The 26,363-nt window shown below is 36.3% G+C and overlaps 1 protein-coding gene across 2 annotated transcripts in view; it reads left to right on the top strand.

Annotated features, from left to right (window-relative positions):
- The first annotated feature begins 5,210 nt into the window (after nt 1–5,210).
- LOC121390510 (protein Wnt-4-like) overlaps nt 5,211–26,363 on the top strand; it is a 62,613-nt gene continuing 41,460 nt past the window's right edge. Inside the window, exons 1-2 of one of the 2 annotated variants that reach the window (XM_041522341.1) lie at nt 5,211–5,880; nt 23,681–23,919. In XM_041522341.1, coding sequence (XP_041378275.1) covers nt 5,795–5,880; nt 23,681–23,919 — 325 coding nt within the window. In that variant the 5' untranslated portion in view covers nt 5,211–5,794. Of the gene's footprint in view, nt 5,881–19,677; nt 19,776–23,680; nt 23,920–26,363 lie in introns of those variants that run through there. The other variant, XM_041522342.1, reaches the window with a different exon arrangement.

Raw genomic sequence — 26,363 nt, 5'->3', positions numbered from 1 at the left:
AAAATCTCTTTCTTCTTCTTGTTTTCTTTCTTTTTCTCTCCTCCTCTCTCTCTCTCTCTCTCTCTCTCTGTCTTTCTCTCTCTCTCTCTCTCTCTCTGTCTTTCTCTGTCTCTGTCTGTCTGTCTGTCTGTCTGTCTCTCTCTCTCTCTCTCTCTCTCTCTCTCTCTCTCTCTCTCTCTCTCTCTCTCTCTCTCTCTCTCTCTCTCTCTCTCTCTCTCTCAATACTTACATTCTTTAAAATATATGGTGCCAAATCGTTACAAAGCCAATCCAAAACATAAGTGAATGTAAAATATATTGTTAATAAACCCATCAGCTGAACAATTAAACTTTTTTTCTTTATTTTTGTTTTTACCTTTAATTTTTTCTTCTTTCTATTCTTTTCTGGAAACTTATTTTTGTATTTTCCATGCATATGTAGCCTACTGTTCTTATAATCGTATTAATTGTGAATTTTGTTTGACATTGTCTGGGTTTAAATGATTTTATTGTTTATTATATATTCTTGGAAAAATAAAATGTATTAAATACATGATTCCACATTTCGTTTTGAGTAATTAAGGCAAGTTAAGGCTAAATTTAATAATTAAATAATAATGTATTATCGTTACATGGGATATATTTATATGAGACGAGTAACTATGATTAACCTAAAAGAATTTGCATGCTGATACTGGATTATGAAATATGTACATTATAATGGTATTTTTGAATGAACCCTAACCTAACCCTAATATTCATGATATAAATGTTAAAATAAAATATATATTTAAAAAATATATTACTTGTGGGAGAATGAGAGGAAATCTTTCCTTGAAAATAATCGAGCCCATTGAGTGATTGATATGATTTATACTCGTTTTAGTGTTTATATATCCCAATAAGGTTCAAGCACGATGTTCTGGACACACACCTCAACTATCTGTTCAGGACTGGTTTGTTTGTTCGTGGTTAGAAAAAAATCAGTATAGTGTCCATACACCTACCAGCTGAGTCGTTAAACTCGCTCTGAATAGGAGCCGGTACAGAGTCCGATGGCTTAACCACTACGCCACAGAGGCCTGTTAATCGCGCCCAGAAAGGAGGTTTTTTTTTTTTAATTGAATTTCGAGTGTTAAAACAATTCATTTCAACTTATTTCCGTGCTTATATTCAATTAAGGTTCAAGTACGCTGGCCTGAGCACACACCTCAACTATCTGGGATGTCTGTCCAGGACAGTGAGTTAGTTGTTAGTGGTTAGTGAGAGAGAAGAGGGTGTAGTGGTCTTACACCTACCCATTGAGTCGTTAAAACCCGCATAGGGCGGGAGCCGGTATCTGGATGCGAACCCAGTAGTTATCAGTTTAAGTACGATGGCTTAACCACTACGCCACGGAGGCCTGTTAATCGCGCCCAGAAAGGAGTTTTCTTTATTGAATTTCGAGTGAAAGGACAAAACCCTCTGACGTTTGTTTGTTTTGTTTTCCACCATAATTAAGCAAGCGATGACCACTCTACGTAGATTAACGGTGCAATCATTGAAAGTGTCAAAGCCAGGTTTTTTCTTTGTTTTCGTGTCACGCGATGAAGATAGTACTTGAGTAGCAACACGAAAAGTGACATTAATAAGTCATTCCTGCATGCCCAGAGAGAGTTTTTCCCCTTCTAAGCTAAAGATTAGGTGTTGTTTTATAGTCTTGTTTACTTAATCTCTATGTTTATTTTTAAGTAGACGTTTTTTCCCCATTTTTTTTTTTTTAGTTTTTGAAGATACTTTTGACAGCCACAGCTTACGTTGTACAACAATTATGATTTTTGTTTGTATGTTTAATAATAAGTATATGTATAATATTATTTTACTTTAAAATTAGGTTTGCAGGTTAATTTTATGCCATGGAGAATTAAAGAAAAGAAGAAAAACATCCAATGTTTTAAGACACACACACACACACACACACACACACACACACACACACACACACACACACACACACACAATTCTTCTTTTTATAATTCAAATCACTTTTTACACTTTGTATAAAATATCTAATACATTAATCTTGTTTATATTTGCCAATTAAATTATAAAAAATATCGAGCTTGCCTCCATTGAAATATGTCTTCAACTAACACAGCTTTTTAACGACTAAACTATCATATTAAATAGTAAATGCAAGATCTTGTTTCGAATATTAGTGTCTGTATGTATTTATAATATTTGCTGTAGCCAAAATTCGATCTAGTTAAAGTTAAAAGTTTATTTTAATTAAGTAATCATCGGCTAGTGGATGTCAAACATTTGGTAATTTTGACACGTAGTCTAAAGAAAACCCGTTACAAACGATGAAAGTATCTTGCAAGTAATTTAGAATAAGCTTGGGTTAAAGTTTGTTTTGTTTAACAACACCACTAGTGCACATTGATTTATTAATCATCAGCTATTGGATGTCAAACCCGCTACGATTTTCCCATTAGTAACAAGGGATCTTTTATATGCACCATCTTATCATGCATCTTTGATATATTTTTAAAAACGCACGTGCGTCTGAGATGTAACAGTTTTGGAGTGGAGTTTTAGTCTATGTTTAAGGATATTTCACCGTTTCCACGTCACAGACTTTATTCAAGTTTGTATATTAAATAATCTTTGTGTCTATTTCCGCGGGTTGAAACTAGGGTCTGTGCCTTTAATATTTGAAATGACAGGATGACAATACGAGTTTTTCGTGAAAATATATACAGTGTGTAGTTAGTCAGTCTTATTTAACGGCGCACTCGACACATTTTATCTACGGTTACAGGCCGTCAGACATATGGTTAAGGACCACACAGATATTGAGACAGGAAACCCGCTGCCGCCACTTCAGGGGCTACTCTTTTTTAATTAGCAGCAAGGGGTCTTTTATATATGCACCATCCCACAGACAGGGTAGTACATACCACGGCCTTTGTTACACTAGTTGTGGAGCACTCCATGGACTACTCTTTTCGACTAACAGCAATGTATCTTTTATATATAGATGAGGGTAGTACATACCACGGCCTTTGTCACGCTGGGACTGGAACGGTAGAAGGAAGGGACAATTTCAGTTACATGGCCTCGGATCACAAAGCTAATCAGAGAGGAAACACGTTTCGGCCAGTCCATGGACTGATCTTTTTGATTGGCAGCAAGATTTCTTTTACATGCAACATCTCACAGACAGGCTAGTACATACCACGGCCTTTGTTACACCAATTGTGGAGCACTGGCTGGAACGAGAAATAGCCTATTGAGGCCACCGACGGGGATTGATCCTAAACCGACCGCGCATCAAGCGAGCGCTTTACCACTGGGCTACGTCCCTCCCCCACTTTTAAAAGGAGACATAGTGTCAATATACGACAAAACATACTCAGAAGATTTTTTATGAATTGCTATAATAAAATGCTGTATATCCAATACAAACCGTTTTACGACTTTTATCAGCAAGAGAAAAATAATAAATCGGATCAATTTTGACTGTCAAGATAAGCTCGTAGATTTAGAACGCAAGAGGCGGGCGGCAAATCCTTACTTACAGAAATGTGTTTGTTGCTATTCCTTCGGTAAATTCCTCTTATTTGCCGGCAACCCGACCTCCACGTATTGGCCATAAAACCGAAAGTATTGCCAGACACAGAAAACGCGTTGTCACATATCTGTTGATGAATGGAAATTAAAACATTCCCCTGACTTAATGCGATGCAGACTGGTGTCAAAGATCGGGTTCTGAAAGGGCAATTCTCCGTGACAATGCATTGAGTGTAGAAGCGTGTTAGTCAGCGCGCCAGAAACATAACATTTAGCAGCGACATGATCTGTGAAAACAATTGCCAGTGTTATACGTTGAAATGAACGGCATCGGTAGTGTCGTGGTTAAGCCATCGGACGGACACAAGGCTGGTAGGTACAGGGTTCGCAGCCCGATACCGGCTCCCACCCAGAGCGAGTAAGACCAGTACACCCTTTTCTCTCTCACTAACCACTAACAACTAAAAACTAACCCTCCGTCTTAGACAGACAGCCCAGATAGCTGTTTGTGTGCCCAGGACAGCGTGCTTAACCTTAACTGGATATAAGCACAAAAATAAGTTGAAATGCTAAAACAAATTACATATAATTCCCCCCTCCCCATTATTTTTAAAAGTTAACTAAAACTAATATATTATTAAACCACCAATAACGTTGACTACAAAACTAATGTCTGCCCAATAGCCTCCTGGTAAGTTTTAACATAATTTTATTCTTTAATGTTAAAATAATTTTTTCCTTTCGGAGTTTTCTTTTTTCATTATTATATTATTTTTTAAAACGAATAGGGAATGTTTGAAGGCAGACGAGCAGATTCTTATCTTTTTCTGTATAACAGTTTATTTAAAAAAATTATATTCTTGGGATGGTGGGGCTTAAAAAAAACCCTTCACAGATCTACCCACCCCTCCCCGTGACAATTTCTGGAACCGCCCAAATCTATATGGACTGTTGACGGTCACAATTTGTTAGAAATAATCTTGCTTGGTTCGACAGCACGCCATAGTACAGTTTCTCTTGTTGACACAAAATGTCGGCTGCTTTCCAAAAGTTCGATTGTGAAATGTGACAGACATTTCTACTGTTGCGATAACTGATGGGTCACAGAATGAAAAATTAACCTTTGATTGAAGCTGTTAAAACGCTGAGTGGTCGGGAATGACAAAAACGTAAACAGAAAAAAAAAAAAAAAAAAAAAAAATATATATATATATATAACTTTAAAAAAAGGTTATAAAAGGTGAACAAAAAGACCCAGAAAAAACCCCCCAACACCCCACACAAAAACAATTACAACAAAAACAAACAAAACAAAACAACAAAAAACATTTTTAAAAAGCAAAAAACAAAAAATAATAATAAAAAAATAAATAAAAATAAAATAATAATAATTAAAATAAATAAATAAATAACAAAACAACAACAACGCTGTGTCTTATTGGGTTTTTTTCTCTCATAACATGAGTAAACCCCGGTTTAACAACTTAGCAAGTTGTTTAAAACATTTTGTCTAGTCAACTTTACTTGAAACAAGCTGACAGTTTTAAAAAAACCGAATCGTGACGTTTTCGTCATCGCTCGACTTTTGTCATGAATGTCTCAAAACCACCACACAATTTTGAGCAAAGGAAGGACATTTTACGAGTTGCCGGACGATCGACGTGGAGTGAAAATTAGAGGCCTGAATTGCCGTGACGTCTGCTAGCCACGCGCTGTCTGCCCACGTGAAGATGCGCGAGCTTGATTGCACGCGGAGGGGCGGGGCTAAGCTAAACGTCGCGATACGATTGATGGAGATCCTTCATCAATGCTCGACTTCGCAAGAGGCGGGACCAGTAGTAAACATTGCTGGAGGCATTTGCCATGGGTGCTAGACTGGTTTTTCTTGTCCGTTCCCCAGGGAGAGAGTCATTGCTGTAGTGTCATTCCTCTGGGAACCCCAGAGTCGCTTTTCATTGGGATACTATAACAGAAAATTAAAAAAAATTATATATAAAAAAAGTTGTGAACGAAAAGGATAACCGATTCCTACATGCTACGTTTGCCGCGACGTAGTGGCGCACGTAAGAGGTTTAATAATGGTGATCGTTCGACATTTGCGATTCTTTCGTATCTATGGGCTCGTTCAGACAGAAAAGGCACAAAATCAGGATATTATTTGTCGAGTTTGGAAGTTCACCAAGGATACTTTCAACAGTTTTTCCTTCTGACGGGGTCTACAGCGACGCGACCTGTGGACCACTGAGCGAGTGTCTGAGACATGCAAAGGGAGGACGCGATCTTCTGTTTTCTTGGATTGGCGGCGCTATACCTCGCTTTAAGACCAGCCGAATGCGTACAGTGGTTGTGAGTATAACATATCTTTATTTGTAAATGATTATGTAATATAAATGTAAGATCTATGGAGAGGATTCGAACTAGAGATTATCTGCGTGATAGTAACCTCTCCAGAGAGGATTCGAATCGGAGACTATATGCTTGAGTGTAACCTCCTCTCAGAGGATTCGAACTAGAGACTTTTTGCGTGAGTGTAACCTCTACTGAGAGGATTCGAACCAGAGACTCTCAGCGTGAATATAACCTCCATTGAGAGGATTCGAACTTGAAACTTTCTGAGTAAGAGTACAACACTTTACCAACAGAGATAATAGGCAAATGTCCACTAGCTACTGCAAGTTCGGTACGTGTATTCGGAAAGTAAAAAGTAAAGTTTGTTTTATTTAACGACACCACTAGAGCACATTGATTTTTTATCTTATCATCGGCTATTGGACGTCAAACATATGGTCATTCTGACACTGTTTTTAGAGGAAACCCGCTGTCGCCACATAGGCTACTCTTTTTACGACAGGCAGCCAGGGATCTTTTATTTGCGCTTCCCACAGGCAGGATAGCACAAACCATGGCCTTTGTTGAACCAGTTATGGATCACTGGTCGGTGCAAGTGGTTTACACCTACCCATTGAGCCTTGCGGAGCACTCACTCAGGGTTTGGAGTCGGTATCTCGATTAAAAATCCCATGCCTCGACTGGGATCCGAACCCAGTACCTACCAGCCTGTAGACCGATGGCTTGCCACGACGCCACCGAGGCCGGTGTATTCGGAAAGAGTTCGACCCATACCTCTCTATATCAAGGCTTTAAAGACTAACTCTAACCCTAAAACTAAAACTAACCTTAACCATTGAAAGAGGGGTACGGGTCGAACTCGTGCCGTGTATTCCATATGTATACATTTGACTAAAACAAGATACTAATAATATGACGTTTTGAAAAAGAAAGAAAGAAGGGGTAGGAGGATACTGAATTAATAAAGAAAACTGGTCCAGAAATTAATATTTAAATACATACTAATAAATAATAATTATTGATACATGTCATAAGATATGTTTGTTAAGGCTAAAATATTTTATCATGTTTTTTTTCTCCCAGTAAGGCACATGTAAACATTTCCATAATCTGCAGCAGTTACTAGTATGGAAGTTATTTGATTGTTTATTTATTTACCCGTCAACCTCGAATACCTGCTTAACAGGTAAAACAAGCGACCCACACATTAATACACAGGTACATGTACAAGTATATATGCAGTTTCATTTTGTTAACACAGACATTTGAGAAGAATATCACATGCAACTCTTTGTCTGTCTCTTTGTCTGTCCTTCCCACCCACCCTCTCAATCTTATGAAATATCAGGCGTATCAGTAGCGTAGGAAGGTGCCAAAAAAGTGTGTGTGTGTGGGGGGGGGGGGGGGGGGGCACACTTTTATATTTAATATCTGAAAAATGGGGGCCACATGCTCCCCTTGCCCGCCCCCCCCCCACTCGCTTCCTACGCCAGTGCGTATCGCCTTCTAGGTTTGTTCACCCCCTCCAAGTTCGCCCAACAAAAATGTCAGTTCGCCCCCATGCATTATTACTATTATCTTATCGGCATTCCCGTCTCGTGTTCAATAATTCTGATACCCTGCGCGCACCGACAATGAAATCACAATAATAAATATTGTTATATTGCGGAATAGGTTATTTTTTGTTTTCTCTATAAACCTTATCACTGTGATAATGGTACTTTCTAATGTTGGCATCGTAAATCAGTTAACACGTTGGAAGTTCACTTGAATCCATAAATATGCTGGCACTGTATCTTCTGACAATGATGAGAAAACCACATGACCGTGTACTGGTGTCAAACGAAACACAAAATAAGTGCTGAACGTCATAGGTGTACGGGCTTCCATTTTTGTAGGGGGGTAGGGGTAGGGGTGTCAGGCTGGCTTTTGGCCGAATTGAAACGAAAATGCCCGAATCTGAATAACAACATTTATTCATATTAGCATTACTACCAAAAACAGCTATATATGGTTGCAAATGAATCACTAATTTTGAGGGTAGGAATGATGGAAATGCATGGTAAAAAAGTCTCAGGTTAACACATTTCCCCCGAATATTTGTATCAATTTTGCCCAAATTTGAGTTGCCCCTTCCTAGTCCCTGTCTCATACGGTTAAGCTTAAAGGTAAAGTTGGGCATACGAACATTATACTCATCATTTGTTTAAATTAGACTTAGTTTTTAAAGACAGAGTAATGTCTAGAGAAATATAGAGTTGTTTTGTATTCAATTAAAATGGACCGTCATGTATAATGCTGTGTTAAAGGCCGGGGTATGTGCTTTCCTGTCTGTGGGAAGGTGCATATAAAAGATCCCTTGCTGCATTAGGAAAAAATGTAGCGGGTTTCCTCTGGTGACTACGTGTCATAATTACCAAATATTGGGACATCCAATAACCGATGATTAAATAATCAATGTGCTCCAGTGGTGTCGTTAAACAAAACACACTCTTATACTTACAACCACTGCAATACCGTGTGAAAAAATATAATATGTTGGGTTTTTGGGGTATTTTTTTTGTAAACTAAATGCAATATTATAAAGAACGTGAACGTGAACTAAATTTCACTACCCTTTTAAAGGGCTCAATTACTCGGAAACATGTTAAAATGACAGCAAAGTCAGAACAATCAATTCAATTCAGTTATTTTATTATCTTTAACAGTGGCGGATCCAGAAAATCCATTAGGGGGGGGGGAGGGGGGAGTGACAAGAGGTGGAATACCAAGGGAACTTTGGGGGAGGTTTGGAGGGGGATCGTAAAAACAAATGAAAATTAATATATAATAAAATTATAACTATCGCAAAATTTAGGGGTGAGGGCGGGCCCCTGTCCCCCCTAGATTCGCCTCTGTTTAATAAGTTATATTCTTTTACGTTTCCATTCAGTTCAACAATGCAATAAAGTTAATAAAAAAGACCCCAAACAAACTATAGACGATTAATTCATTTTAGTTATATTATAACTAACTTTTAACTTATAACGGATTCTTTCTAACGCAGTTATATATACATACACATATATACATATTATACACATATATACATACATATATATATATACTAAAAACAGTTGTGACCTGAGCTGTATATTTAAAAACCAAAATCTAACAAACAAAGTGTGCGTGACTTTTGTTACAGCTGATTATTTGGCAGGTTTTGTCCGTGGAATTAATGGCGTTGGAACGTGTTTTGTACTGGCGTCTGCTCATTAATCGTGGAATCCTGCTTGTCGTTTTAAAAATAACACAATAACCTTACACTACCCGGAAATTGTTTAAATACGCTGGATGTCTTTATATAAACTCCTATAGTGTTTTCGATTTTTTCGTTAATATAAAATTAAAAGTTAAAGTTTGTTTAGCTTAACCACACCACTAGATCACATACATGTAGATTACTTAATCATTACTTAACAGAAAGTTAAAAGTTATTTTGTTTTTGTTTTTGTTAAACGACACCACTAGAGTACATTGCTTAATTAATTATTACTTAACAGAAAGTTAAACGTTAGTTTGTTTTTGTTCGACGACGTCGTGGTTAGCCATCGGTCTACAGGCTGGTAGGTACTGGGTTCGGATCCCAGTCGAGGCATGGGGGTTTTAATCCAGATACCGATTCCAAACCCTGAGTGAGTGCTCCGCAAGGCTCAATGGGTAGGTGTAAACCACTTGCAAACTGGTTCAACAAAGGCCATGGTTTGTGCTATCCTGCCTGTGGAAGCGCAAATAAAAGATCCCTTGCTGCCTGTCGTAAAAGAGTAGCCTATGTGGCGACAGCGAGTTTCCTCTCAAAATCTGTGTGATCCTTAACCATATGTCTGACGCCATATAACCGTAAATAAAATGTGTTGAGTGCGTCGTTAAATAAAACATTTTTTTCTTTCTTTCTTGTTTAACGAAACCACTAAAGCACATTGATTAATTAATAATCGGCTATTGGATGTCAAACATTTGGTAATTCTGATTCGTAGTGATCAGAGAAAAAACACCTACATTTTTCTGTTAAAAGCAAGGGATTTTTTATATGCACTTTCCCACAGACAGGACAACACATACCATCAATTATGATTAAAGGCAAATTGACCCTAGTTATTAGGCAGTGTCAAATAGTTTCAGCTATTGCAAGTTTTTTTGTTGTTGTTTTGTTTGTTTTGTAAAATGAATATACAAATACAAGTTGTTGCTTAATTTATCAATTCCAGTAAAATGCAGTGTTTCTGGTCGTTCTGGTATTTTCAATAGGTCAAAAGCATTTTATGTTAAACAGAAAAACCCCCAACATAACTAGTGAACTAGGGTCAGTAAATAAATTAACTCGTTTAGTTATATAGTTTTTCTTTAGTCAATAAAATAATCATACACAACGATTTCCATCCAATATGAATTTAAATTTATTAATATTAATAATGTTACACCCCCTTAATTATAGTTCGTTTAATAACGAAGACTTAAATAGTGAAAAAGATCATATATATATATATATATATATATATATATATATATATATATATATATATATATATATATATATATGTGTGTGTGTGTGTGTGTGTGTGTATGTGTGTATGTATGTATGTATGTATGTATATATATATATATATATATATATATATATATATATATATATATATACTTACAGAGGGACTTTACTGAAATATGATCTGTATGTGTTACTGTTAGAAAGATGCATACCGTGTTCATAAATACATACCGACAATTTAAGAAACAGAAAACAGATGTAATTTTTTTTTTATCACTTAATTTTACATGCACTTTTATCATTACTGTTACTGTTAGATCTGTAATGTTATGTAGGTATTGTAAATATATTTATATGTGGAACCCGCTGCAAAACAGATACTAGTAAATATTCACATTATTTATATCTCATAAACATATAAAAAAAACCCCCATAAAATTACAAAAGCCATTCGTATGACAGACGAGTAGATGAAATAATACAGGTATGGACAAGAAAAAGAATTGTATCACATAATGAAGTCTTTTCGACGTTGTAAATTGTGAATACAGGTTTTGGATGTTTAAAACCGTGCTTTTATTATGTTTACATAGCTACACTCGTGGCTGTTTTCAATATGAATTTTATATTCAAAAGCGTATTCAGCGAAATATAGTTATAACAAAACAGAGTTTAAAAACTCTCCTAAAATAGCCCTACTCCTTTTATCAGATACTGTACGTCCCATCTTTCCTATATAATATTTTAAATATTTAAAATAAACAACCTACTGATCGATACATTGCTAAAAACTCTCTTTTTTGTGTGTTGTTAAACCATTGCCTGAATGCACTATTTTTAATACATAACATTGTGTAATTTTTAGAATTATTATGTTTCACCGAAACGATATAATACTTTAGATAAAAAAGTACCGTTACGGACGGAAGTAAAGGGGGCTGTTGTACACCAAATATCACAACGTTTTTCTTTCTGCTTTATGTATTGTATATATATGTTTGTAAACACCTCAATGTAACACCGTTTGGTGTTCTGAGTGAATAAAGTTCTGTTCTTCTGCTTTCTTCACTTTTCACGAATACATCTGGACAGTCGTTTTCCTGTTTAGCGAACATGTATTAGAAATAGCATTTAGTTAAATGTAAATACTTCTCTCTTTTTTTCTTTCGGTTCGTTCGTTGTTTTTATTCTTTCATTTTCTTTTATTCTTTCTATTTTTTATTCTTCCTTTGGTTGTTTTTTTGCTTTATTCTTCTTTTTTTTTTACTTATTGATTTTTACTCTTTTGTTTCGTTTTTTTTTTATTCTTCCTTTTGGTTGGTTTTTTGCTTTATTATTCTTTTTTTTTAACTTATTTATTTTTACTTTTTTTCGTATTTTTATTCTATCGTTTGGTTGTTTTTTCCTTTATTACTCTTTTTTTTCCTTATTTATTTATACTTTTCTTCATATTTTCTTTTTTTTGGAATGCGTCTGATTTTTTTTACTACCAACTTCATTCGTTCATTGATTCATCCATTCATTCATTCATTCATTTCTATAATTTTCTTTAATTATTCAAGTATTGTTATATACGTCTTTATTTGTTTATATTTATTTATTTTTATTTATTTATTTATTACAGAGTAGAAAAGTGCATCGTTAGTGTGAATTGAACATTAAAATCTATAGAGATATAGAAATATTTAAACACAGTAAAGCCTGTAATAGTTGGCATTTTATAGTGATAGTAGCAAATATTGTAATGTTCAGTTATCAATACTACATTTATGTTATCATTGTGTGTTTAATTGTTTTTGATCTTACGGTAATTGCTAAATTAGAGGCTTTATTTTAAGATTTCTTTAAGATTATATAGAACACTCTAAAATGTGTTATCGTCACTGTAGAAAGTGTTATCTTCATTGTAGGAAAGCCAGAACTATTTTTCTGCTGGCATTTTAAAAATAAAGGTAAATTGCCAAAAGTTATATAATAAATAGAAAATTTCATGTTTTTTGTCAAATCATATTTGACCAAAAAACCCATGAAATATCCTCTATGTATCAATTCATAAATTTGACTTCAGATAACACAGCCCTTGTGTTTACCAAAGTCAAATGTGAAAGCGCCGCTGTAAAGTTGTTCTACAGCAGTCAAAATATTCACTGCAAACTTTGATTGGTTTAACACCTTGGACGAAGAACAATTCTTCTTTTCTTTTAGGAAAGCTCATCATAAACAGCGTAAGATGTGCGACTTAAAACCAGTCTGCGAAACGCGGAATACCTCGACAGATCGAACTGTCACTATTTATTTACCTGGTATCCGTTGTAAACAACTATTACAGGGTTTACTGTGTTTAAATATTTCTATATCTCTATAGATTTTAATGTTCAATTCACACTAACCATGCACCTTTCTACTCTGTAATAAATAAATAAATAAATAAATAAATAAATATATAAATAAATAAATAAATAAATTAAAAAATATATATATAGACAGACAGACAGACGGACAGACAAATATATAAGATAGATAGATTGACAGACAGATAGATAGATAGATAGATAGACAGACAGACAGATAGATAGATAGATAGATAGATAGATAGATAGATAGATAGATAGATAGATGAACATATCGCTAGATAAATGAATGGATGGATGGATGGATGGATGGATGAATACTTGAATAGATGGATGGATAGGTTTTCGGTGGTGGTTAGGTAGGTGGGCGGATAGATGGATGAATAAATGAATGGATGTGCTTGCGTCTTGGGATCGAAATTCTCTGATTTAGTTTTTTCCAGTCCCAACCAGTGCATGTAACGACTGGTATATCAAAGACAGTTGTATGTGCTGTCATGTGTGTTCAAATGTCGTGGTATGTGCTATCCTGTCTGTGGAATGGTGCATATAAAAGATCCCTTGCTACTAATGGAAAATTGTAGCGGGTTTCCCCTGAAGACTATGTCGCAATTATCAAATGTCTGAAATCCAATAGCTGATGATTAACTAATTAATGTGTCTAGTGGTGTCGTTAAATAAAACACACTTTAAACTTTCTATCTATCCCAGTATCTGCCTCTATGTATCGATGTGTGTATGTATGTCTATGTATGTATGTGTGTTTGTGTGTGTGTGTGTGTGTGTGTGTGTGTGTGTGTGCGCGCGCTCGTTTGTGTGTGTGTGTATGTATGAATATCTTTATAATATATGTCGATGTTTACTATATATATATATATATATATATATATATAGATATATATATAGATATATATAGATATATATCAGTCTGTGTGTTTGCCTGTCTGTTCGTTGTCTGTCTGTCTGTGACGTATCTATCTCTCTTCACCTATGTTTGCCTGTCTGTTCGTTGTCTGTCTGTCTGTGACGTATCTATCTCTCTTCACCTATGTTTGCCTGTCTGTTCGTTGTCTGTCTGTCTGTGACGTATCTATCTCTCTTCACCTATGTTTGCCTGTCTTTCTACATAAGGGGGCGGTACGTAGCCCAGTGGTAAAGCGGTCGGTTTGGGATCAATCCCCGTCAATGGGCTCATTGGGCTATTTCTCGCTCCAAGCAAAGGCCGTGGTATGTGCTATCCTGTCTATGAGATGGTGCATATAAAAGATCACTTGCTGCTAATGAAAAAGAGTAACCCATGAAATAGCGACAGTGAGTTTCCTCCCTCAATATCTGTGTGGTCCTTAATCATATGTCCGACACCATAATTATAGCCGTAAATAAAATGTGTTGAGTGCGTCGTTAAATAAAACATTTCCTTCCTTCTGGTGTTTCTAAATAAAATTATCATTATATTAAATTGGTTCTGAAATCATTTCGCTCAGTCTTCTAGTTCTATACGACAAAAACACTGTAGAATCACTGGGTTTTATTTTTAGCATATTCCTTACCACACATACTATAGTCCGTCCCATCATTCTATGAAAATGTTTTTTTTTTTTTTTTTTTTTTAATAATTTCAGTTTGGTTTGAAGTAAAACGAAAAGTAAACGTGTTTTTGAAATAACATACAAATACTATTTCTGTGTGCAATTTACAAATCAATTGGTTCATAAATAAATACGTTATAGTAAATTCCATAGCATGAAAAAAGGCGTTCTCTGTGGGACGGACTGTAGTGTATTCCACGTGGAAAGTTACGCTCACCGTTTGTTATAGGCTCGAATCGGCCAGGTGGTTTGTGGGGGCTCGCGGTCTTAATACGTTTACTGGCACCGCGAATTAAACTTTCAAAAACAGGTGGTTAGTGGTCGGTGAGTTTTAAACACGACTCACCTGCCGGCAACCCGGTACCAGGTTTATAGACTACACTGTAGTAATAATCAAGGTTATACCACACCATGTTTTTGCTTATTACCATGGCTTCTAGATTATGGTAGCCCTACTCCCATGGTTAGTGATATTCAATGTTGGGCTAGTAAATAAATACAACTGCCATGCCCGACAGGACTTCTAGATTATGGTAGCCCTACTCCCGTGGCTAGTGATATTCAATGTTGGGCTAGTAAATAAATACTATTGCCATGCCCGACGGCTAGTGAAAAAGAAAAAGAAAAGTCAAATGTGGCAGTTAAGTCCATTTTGTAAATATGAATATTCTGCCCACACCACAACCCCCAATGTTTTTAAACTCTATCTCCCCCTTTAGGTGACATATGTCTGATTATTACTATTGTTTAGTAAAATTGTATTAACTTAAATTGACTAGCCGCAATTAAAAATTCACTAGCCCTACTTTGGGCTAGTGGATTTTTAATCGCGGCTAGTCAATTTTAAAAATCACTGATCCCATGGCTAGTGGATTTTATAAAAATTCTAGAAGCCCTGTTATTACACACAATTTATTAAAACCTCTGAAATGAAAACTTTAAAACTGTAATTAGCATTAAGGGACATTCCTGAGTTTGCTGCACTTTTTAAGATGTTACTGACTGACAGAGACATTTTAACGATTGTAATTACACATCAAATATATTTTTCTGCATAAAATATTAGTGGCTGTATATTAAACGTGTTTCTGATCGTTCTACTATTTGTACTAGGTTAAATTTCATTTTATTTCATAAATATTTTTTTTTCGTGCGTACGAAATTATTTAAAGACAAGACGACCAGAAACACATTGAATATACAGACACTGATATTCTAAACCAGAAAATATATTTAATATGTAAGTTTAATCGTAGAAATATTTTATTTTTCGGAAACATCTTACAATGCAGCAAACTCAGGAATGATATGGTGATATGTTACTGTATATAAATAATAGGTATAATAAGCGTTAAAAAGTAGTTTTTTATAGGTGAAAATTACAAAGCGCATCAAAGCACTTGCAAGTATGAAACATACTATATGTGAAATTGATTGGTATTGTCTTCATTATTACACCTGTAATGTTATGTGCATTACAGTTTGTTTTAAAGTATCCGGGTTAATTGTTTGTATATGGATATTACATTGTCATTTGATAATTTTTTACCTGTTCTTTACCTGTTTCAACTTTTTTTGTAATGTTAATTATGCCAATTATTAGTATATATAGTAATAAGTCATCATTATGCCAATACAGTTTTTAGTTTTTGATTCCACAGATTTTTATAAATCATATGTAATAAGTAAACACATAGAGGGGTATAATTTTTATTAGTTCTTTCCCCCAGAATAATATTGGACGTGTGTGTGTGTGTGTGTGTGTGTGTCTGTCTGTCTGTCTGTGTGTGTGTGTGTGTGTGTGTGTGTGTCTGTCTGTGTGTGTGTGTGTATTTATGTGTGTGTATGCGTGTGTGCGCGCGTGCGTGTGTGTGTTTGAGGGGCGGGGGAGGAGGTCTAGACACAGTAAGTCTTTCAGTTCTCTCTTCTTGAACACTAACATTAAAAAAAATTCTGATGTACGGTGAAATATCTGAAAAGTCAATGATTTAAAAAAAAATATATATATACCTTCAATATAACACACGAAAACATAAGCTATGTAGTGACCTTTAAAGGGACTGTCCCGAGTGTGTAGCCATTAAAATAAATACCGTTCACTAATTTACTGACATGTATTACATCTGGGTAATAAACCCTATAAACAGTTTGAAATGAAAAACGTTATATTCGACAAATATCTTCCAGATTTCATTTCAGCCAGTTATTTCACATTTTATTTAGCGGTTGGAAGAACAAAAATTAGTTGTTAAATACGAAATAAATATAGGCAAACATACATGTTAAGCTAATACATACTATTAAGATGACCAGAATTGCATTGACTTTACAAGTATTAATTTTTCTAAGAAAAAATTAAATTCTAATAATGAATAAAAGAAAAAAAGAAAGAAAGAAAGAAAGAATGAAAGAAAAGAAAAAAGAAAGAAAGAAAGAAAGTTAGAAAAGAAAAACCTGATCATAATGGTTTAAAACAGTAGCTACAAATAATGCCTTTAACCCCATTTATATATTTGTAATGCAACGTAATTTAAATGAATGCCAGAACACACTAACATTCTTTTCTTGAAGACAATTCAGAATAGATTGTTTTCCTCTGATTTGTTAATCCTGAAAAGCCAATGCAGAATTAAAAATGAAAGTTTAATGAAAACCATCTGTCATTTTTACCCTGGTTACAACCATCTGTTGCCGACGATGATACGAAACTAACACCTCAATCAACAGAAGACGATAAAACAACAATTATCTACCGACTGGGCGGATTATTGTAATTACGACACTACGGTTGACGCGTAGACAGACGTACAATTTGATGGTTTGTTTTGACAAATCAGATAAAGGGATACATACGTTTTAACCCCATCGGCCAATCAGTCAACACGTCACAGTCTGCCGTCTGATACTATTTTGTTAACGACTACCCACGCTTAATTGCAATTAACCTTAAAATCGCTTTGAAATGACAACGATAATTATTCATGTTGTTTCGCCTTTAAGGTGAATTGTAGGATTGTGGAACATATGTTTCAGTGCCCTGGTGTCAAAAGGAGAAACTGGCATCTTTACAGGTATAATATGGGTTATCGAAAGTGAAACATCTTTTTATTACTGTATGACATCAGGATTCAACATGAACGTGTGGCTGACTTCCCTACGGTTTGTTAATCTCATGTAAGTTAGGCATGTTTCATTTAACGACGCACTCAACACATTTTATTTACGGTTATATGGCGTTAGACATATGGTTAAGACCACATAGATATTGAGAGAGGAAACCCGCTGTCGCCACTTCATGTGCTACTCTTTCCGATTAGCAGCAAGGGATCTTTTATATGCACCATCCAATAGACAAGATAGCACATACCACGGCCTTTGATGTACCAGTCGTGGTGCACTGGCTGGAGCAAGAAATAGCCCGATGGGCCCACTGACGGGGATCGATCCAAAACCGACCGCGCATCAAGCGAGCGCTTTACCACTGGGCTGCGTCTCGCCCCTCTCTCGTGTATGTTAGATACAGTTGTACGGTGTCCAGGCGCGGATCCAAGATTTTTTAAAAGAGGGGGCCCAAAATCCGGTGTTGTGTTTGAAAATATAATTTAACGGTCCTTGACAGGTGGACGGGATAAGTTTGTATATTTTTGTGTATTCTGCAATATATATTGTTTGACCAAAAATAGGTGTGTGTGTGTGTGTGTGTGTGTGTGTGTGTGTGTGTGTGTGTGTGTGTGTTTGTATGTGTGTGTGTGAGAGAGAGAGAGAGAGGGGGAGAGAGAGAACGATAGAGAGAAAGAGGAACTTTGGCATGCTTTCATCAGAGAACTCTTCAAGCACGCCTGTCGTGGGCACAACCTCTGACTTTGCCAGAGAGTTCTGTCCAAGACAGGGAGGGAGAAACAAACTGTAAGTCTCAAGTAGAAGCACTATTTTATGTTTTAAAGGACCATGTCTTGTATTTGAACTGTTTATGTCTCCGTATCCGTCTATCTAGCTACCGACAGTTAACTTGTCACATGTTGCGGATTCTCAGATTTCACAAGATTTTATCATAAAGGAACTTTTTATTATTATTTTTTTTTTTATTTTTTATTTTTATTACTGTCCCAGATCACAAACATAGCAGTGTCAGGGATGGGAGCCCCAAATCACTGCTGGAACTTAATTGTACTGGAAGTGACTCAGTTTATACGGTTTGCAAACGGATTGAAAATATATCGACATTCTCGAGCTATTTATGCAAAAATTATTAGTGAGGTCGCTTTATTTTGTACATGTATAGTTATTTATCAGCATTCAGAAATAAGTGGAAATTGTTTTAGCGAATTATTACACTTTTACTCCGATCCAAACACTATTAACGTGCCCATATTCAATCAAGGTTCAAGAGAGTCCACCCTGGATACTTTCTTCGCCACTGACCGAGTTCAAGACACTTTCAACTTTTCATTCATTCATTTATAGTTATTTTCGTGCTTATATCCAATTAGGTTCAAGCACGCTGTCCCGGGCACACACCTCAGCTGTTTGGACTGTCGGTCCCGTGCAGACGGTTAGCGGTTAGTTCTTAGTGAGAGAGAAAGTCGGCGTAGTGGCCTTACTAGTGACCCATTGTCATGAGTCGTTATAATTTACTCTGTGTTGGAGCCGGTTCCGGGGTGCGAACCCAGTACCTATTAGTCCGATGGCTTAACCACTACGCCACTGAGGCCGGTCACTTTCAACTTTGAGATAGCACCTTTAAGGAACATTTCAGCATATATATATATATATTATATACTATATACTATGTATATATATATATATATATATTATGTATGTATGTATGTATGTATGTATGTATGTATGTATGTATATATATATATATATATATATATATATATATATATATATATATATGTGTATGTGTATGTGTATGTGTATGTGTATGTATATGTATGTATGTATGTATGTATATATATATATATATATATATATATATATCCAACCGTTCTAACAATATATATTGTTTTCATGATAAAATTCACAATACATGTACTAGTATATTATTATGTAATATACTCGTATCTACAAGCATGAGAAATCGCCAAATACTGTACACGTTGTAAGAACCCAGTACACGCACTATCAAACTTACGTTCCAGTGTATGACCATGATAACAGTCGACAAACACCCCTACAATAAGACGGTATGTTTCCGTTATCGCCGTCTCCGAATCGGGCGTCAGGCAGTTTGCGGCAAAGTCAGGTACAAAGGGTGACCGGGCCGTTTTCGTTTTCTCTGTTGACATCCCGCCGGCCACTTTCAGCGCGCCATTAAACGTGTAGTCTCCTTCGGCATGTGTGAAGCTTATGCGAGAATTTGGGGGAGGAGGAATCGTGCGTGCATAGTGGTACGTCATTTACCTGGTGTTTCTGGTAAACAAGGTGAAATTCTGTCATGGCTTTTAGGCTTTGTTTGTAAATATACTATTTTTAACAGGACAAATGAAGGCGGATGTGCGGGGTGGTGGGTGGTGTAGAAGTTGAATCCCCCGCTGAAGCGAAATTTTCTTTAAAAAAATGTTTTCTCTGGTACAGCATATCTCGACCCCTCTTAGAAACTTCGTTCGTCCCCAGTCTAGACCACTCCACCTGCATAAATTCCTGCACTGAAATGTCAGTACCTGTATAAAAAAAAAAGGTTTATTTTGTTTTACAATTACATTTGAGCAGACTGATCATCAGCTATTTTATGTAAAACGTTTAATTTTGTTGACTCTGAAATGCGTAACATCAACCAGTGTTCAACAACTGGTATAAAGACTCCTTGCCGCTGATGGAAAGATGTTGTGGGTTCTCTATAAGAATACATGTATATGTCAGAATTATCAAATGTTTGATACCCAATAGCCAGTGGTTAATGTGTTCGTGTTGTGTCGTTACATAAAAACTTTAAATGCAATTTGTAAGGGTCGAAATGACAATATGTTAGACACAGCCATAGTTTATAATATACTGAGATGTTCTCAAAGAAGAATTCCTTTCATATTTTTTTTTTAAATAGCAAATAAACCAGATAACAGAAAGGGAAGTGTTCGCCTTCCGACCAATACTTGAGGGACGGTACGTAGCCCAGTGGTAAAGCGTTCGCTTGATGCGCGGTCGGTCTAGGATCGATACCCCATCGGTGAACCCATTGGGTTATTTCTCGTGCTCCTGTCTGTGGTATGGTGCATATAAAAGATCCCTTGCTGCTAATCAAAAACAGAAGCCTATGAAGTGGCGACAGCGGGTTTCCTCTCTTAATACCCGTGTGATCCGTAACCATATGTCTGACGCCATATAACGGTAAATAAAATGTGTTGAGTACGTCGTTAAATAAAACATTTCCTTCCTTCCTAAATGTTGCGCACTTGCATTCGCCAAAATTTTTATTTCGAGGTACATAATTGTATTTAAAAAATAATTACGTATGCAGATGGCAGTGATTCATTTTATTTAAATTTATTAAAAAAAAAACGTGTTACTCTAAATAGCACAGCTATAATGTATTAGACGGTTTCACGGGTGTACAGTGCTACCATTCGACATAAATAGTGGATTTCTAAACAAATATTGGATGACATAGAACATTTTTAAAAAGAAGAAAAAAAAAACCCGACAAAAACAAACCTATGTATGTGTCAAAATCTTGTATACGACAGGACAGACAGACAGACAGACAAACAGATAGACACATTATTTATTAAAGGCTCACCTCAGTTTTAAAATATAAAATATCACTAAATACCCATTAGCGTATGGGACAGGGGCGCAGGAGCAAAGCCTCAAATTCGGGCAAAAGTGATACAGATATTCGGAGAAAATGTGTTAGCCTGAGACCTTATCATGCTTTTTTCATCATTCTACCCTCAAAATTAGTTGTAATCTATGTAAACATGCGTATTGATTCCTTTGCTGTTTGGTAGTAATGCTAATATGAATAAATGTAGTTATCCAGATTCTGGCATTTTTCTTTTATTCGGGTAAAAGCCAGCCTGCTACCCTCCCCTATGATAATGGAAGTCTGTACTCCTATGTAAATATCATAAACTCTAAAATAGCATTGGACTACTTCATAAGGAGTTATGAGAGACTATATAAAATAATTGAAAGATAAAATATATAAATTCCCATATTACATTAAAATACACTACCGGTACTAACTCCCTTTCAGTTATAAACAATGTAGATATTCCCACATTACATTAAAATACACTACCGATACTAACTCCCTTTCAGTTATAAACGATGTAGATATTCCCACATTACATTAAAATACACTACCGGTACTAACTCCCTTTCAGTTATAAACGATGTAGATATTCCCACATTACATTGAAATACACTACCGGTACTAACTCCCTTTCAGTTATAAACGATGTAGATATTCCCACATTACATTAAAATACACTACCGATACTAACTCCCTTTCAGTTATAAACGATGTAGATATTCCCACATTACATTAAAATACACTACCGGTACTAACTCCCTTTCAGTTATAAACAATGTACATATTCCCACATTACATTGAAATACACTACCGGTACTAACTCCCTTTCAGTTATAAACGATGTAGATATTCCCACATTACATTGAAATACACTGTATCGTATATATATTAGATATTAATATTATAATATACAATTATATATATATATATATATTATATTTGAATTTTTACAAAACTACAATAAACTTTTCAAACAATATATATATTATACAAGATACACAATTACTTTATTTCAAACTGATACGATATATGGTTTCAATAATAACATAAAATTATTTAAATTCAATTCATCTGCTCGTTGCCATATTAGATAACAACATATTTAAATAACAACAAAAAACCCCACCCCAACATTTGAACATGAACATTAAATCTCTCCTCTCTCTCTTCTCTCTCTCTCTCTCTCTCTCTCTGCATACCTTATCTGTCTCTGTCTCTGTATTGTCTTTCTGACTGTCTCTCTCTCTTTCGTCTCTGTGCGTCTTATCTGTCTCTTTCTAGGTCTCTCGCCTCTGTCTATCTGTCTCTCTCATTCTCTCTCACTCCCCCTCACTCCCTCTCCCCCTCCCTCATTCTCTCTCTCTCATTCTCCCTATCACTCTCTCTCATATTCTCTCCCCCCCTCTCTCTCTCTCCCTCTTTCTCTCTCTCTCTCTCTCTCTCTCTCTCTCTCTCTCTCTCTCTCTCTCTCTCTCTCTCTCTCTCTCTCTCTCTCTCCTGTAGATTATGAATACGTACCGAGTGATTGATGTGTAAATGATGTACAACGTGCGTTGGCAGAAAATCTCATGTTGAACAAGATGTACATATTTTATTTCCGAGGCGTGAAGAGAACATTTGATATATTTCGCTAACTGACGCATAAAACGTGCTGCGCGTCTTTCAGCCGTCTGTTGATGGATATATGTATAGATATAATTGCGGAGGGCTTTACTACTACCATTACCACGGCTTCAATCTTTTGTTAGTCGGTTCTGCTTCTCAAACGGGTGTTAACAGAAGGCAGATCTACGTTTTTAGATACTGGAAGTTCAGTTCAATTCAAGTTGAGTTTCCGTGCTGGTATTCAGTTAATGTTCAAGCATGCTGATCTGGGCATACACACACAGCTTATCTATGTGTGTAGGACAGTTGGTTAGTTGTTAGTGGCTAGTAAGAGAAGTCAGTGTAGCACACACACACACACACACACAGAGAGAGAGAGAGAGAGAGAGAGAGAGAGAGAGAGAGAGAGAGAGAGAGAGAGAGAGAGAGAGAGAGAGAGAGAGAGAGAGAGGAGGAGAGAGAGAGAGAGAGAGAGAGAGAGAGAGAGAGAGAGAGAAAATAACATCCATAAGTACATGTACACATATATACATAAGGGGCAGAGGTAAAACGCTCGATTGGTGCGCGGTCGGTCTGGGATCGATTCCCGTCGGTGGGCCCATTGGGCTATTTCTCATTCCAGCCAGTGTACCACGACTGGTATATCAAAGGCCGTGGTATGTGCTGTTTAATTACCAATGTTTGACATCCAATAGCCGATGATTAACAAATCAGTGTGCTCACTTGTGTTGTTAAACAAAACAAACATCTTCACTGGATCCCCTCTAAACCGGACACCCTTGGGACCAAGTAAAATATCCGGTATTAAGAGGTGTCCGGTTTAGAGAGGTTAAGTTCTGTATCCATTTTTAAAAAAGGACCGTGAAAAATTTCCGGTTTTTAGGGGAATTCCGGTTTACAGAGGGTCTGGTTTTGAGAGGTTTCACTGTACATAATAATACAAATGATTAAATATTCATTTTTGTTTCAGGGCTTTGGCCAAAATGTCATCGCAAGCCAGCATCCAGAGTGCGGATACGTGTGAGGCCCTGACAGGGTTGGTGAAGCGTCAGCGGCGGCTGTGTAAGAAGAACGTGGAGCTGATGGACAGCGTCAAGGTGGGGGCGTTGCGGGCGATAGAGGAGTGCCAGAACCAGTTCGCCAATCGCAGGTGGAACTGCTCCACCTCGGATACCAAAAGACTCTTTGGAAATGTCATATTAAAACAAGGTAAGGGACCCCTTAAAAAATTATTATATATTTTCAATCTGATTAAAATTATCTCTACTAAGTCTACCAGTAGATCTAACAGCATTGCGTGGACTTCCACGTCCAGGTGACATTTCATCTATAAATAACAATTTAAATATCGACCAATTACACTTCGCCTTTCATAGCGTTATTCGGGAGCATAAAAGTTCTAAAAATATCAGACGAGACTATTTATGCAATAGGCGAAGTTGTTTGTCTATTTCAACATTGAAAAAAAAAAAAAACAGGGGGAAAAGTGCAGTAATAAACTCTGCATTGTATACTAGTATAAACAAATTTTATGGCTATACCTACACGGTTTTTTTTCGTCTTGAAACGAATTTTAGATAAAATTTTATATTGCAATTAGTTTCCGGCATACTTCGTAATTCACCCGAATCATTTCGTATACCCTCGGCATAATCCCGAATGTTTTGAAATTCTTTTCAAATCACTGGCATGATTTTGCAAGTAAGGTTTTGATTAGTCGAATAAAAAGTAAACTGGACATGAGCTCCAACGGACTACTGTTAGATCTACATATAATAGTGGAGCTAATTTTAATTAGATTGATATATATTTTTAAAGCTACCTATGCATTTTGAAGGAGGTAAATTAGGTCATGTGACTGCCCCTTTTTCGTCTTTCCTCCATCTTTGATCTAACGTGAGTAGAATTATATTAGAAAAAAGTAAGTCATTAAAAAAAAAAAAAAAATGCCTTTAAATTTTTGAAAGACATCAATATAATAATTAAGAAAATGTATTTAATATGATATGTTCTTCATCAAAAAGACTGTTAGTGTTAGAATGGAAGCAAAGTCGGAACAGTCCCTTTAACATTGACAGGTCACAAAATAAAGGGCATTTGCGAATGACGGCATATATTAGTAATTAAAGTCACTGATCCTTATTTTAAGTTCCCGTGGTATGTACCTTTTTGTATCTCATTCATTACATTAATTCTGAGGCTACTGAAATCAAAGCGATGGCCAGTTACAAACAGGACTTACTAACATCGACACATGTTTAAATTGTAACGATAAAAAGCTGCAATGGTCATAAATATACTGAATAACAAAATTCAAGCGAATTTTAATTTAGTTTTACACGATGCGAGTGTCTCGTACGAGAGAGCCGACTGCATAGTAACCAATGAAATCGTAAGCGACTATTCTCGTAATATTAATTTTTCATTTATTCCGTGTATTTTACACTTTCCCAAAAAACTAGCGTTAATGTCTTTAAAGAGATCCGAGTCTCCATTCAGTAAATTAAATTACGTTACTTCACTACACGTGATTTATTTTGGGTGATCTCTCTTGAAACTGTGGCGCGTAACCGATGACTTCCCTTGGCACAGTGACGTCATCTCCTTTGATGCGAGATTCCACGAGAAAAGTCGTCTTCTCGTTCACACGGAATCGTCGGCGCGGGAGTTCCGTCTTGTTTGTTGATTAATTAGCGTGTCAACAAGTCGAACGGGCGACAAGGCCGGGGATTCCGCGGTTTTTCACACTCTCGTGTTTAGCCTGTGTTTCTGAGACTCCTGTCAACTCGTGTTATATCCGATCTGTTGAAAAACAGATTTCGTTGGTAGAAAGCGCTTAATTTTGCGTTCGTTTGCGCAAGGTCAAAGGTCACGCAATGTCAGACGGGTAAAGAGCTGTCCCTGCAAAAGCACCGCGTGACCTCTTGTCATGTTATCGCTTGCTGATATTTGTTGCTTACCTGGATGAAATAAAATGTATGAACGGAGAAGAATATTTGATGACACTTCAGTATATTTTAAACTATGGCTATTATGGTGTCCAGAATATATATATGGACATTTTGGCACATGGTCGGGATAGAGAGAGGGAGAGAGAGAGAGAGAGAGAGCGAGAGAGAGAGAGAGAGAGAGAGAGAGAGAGAGAGAGAGAGAGAGAGAGAGAGAGACAGAGAGAGACAGAGAGAGAGACAGAGAGAGAGAGAGGGAAGACAGGCTGATAGGTGTAGTAATAACTATAAAGCAACTAAGAAATCAATAGTTCAGTAGACACTGACTATTACATATCCCTTCTGAAGAGGCGGGATAGAGAGTAATATATCTATATATAGATATATATAGATAGACAGAGATGAATGAATGAATGAATACGCGTGTAGGATCCGGGTTGGGGATATGGGCGTATCTCCTTTTTTATTTCACAAGCTCAAGATTTCTAAATTTGCTGAAGAGACAAAATAGGGATATAAATCAGCGTCATACGGCTTAAATATACTTCCGTGTTTAGAATATGAACGGCAAAACCGTATTCCATTATCAAAATAGTATCTCTGCACAAGGCAGAGTTGAAAGGATGTTAGGCAAAGTCGTGGTTGCTTCCATGATCAACTATCAGGTGCCCGTCATTAAGAGGACTGCCACTCCCCTAGGAGATC

The sequence above is a fragment of the Gigantopelta aegis genome, chromosome 15 (genome assembly GCF_016097555.1).
Source record: "Gigantopelta aegis isolate Gae_Host chromosome 15, Gae_host_genome, whole genome shotgun sequence".
Taxonomy (NCBI): Eukaryota; Metazoa; Mollusca; class Gastropoda; order Neomphalida; family Peltospiridae; genus Gigantopelta; species Gigantopelta aegis.
The sequence above is the reverse complement of the archived record's forward strand: the minus strand, read 5'-3'. Positions and strand labels throughout refer to the sequence as shown.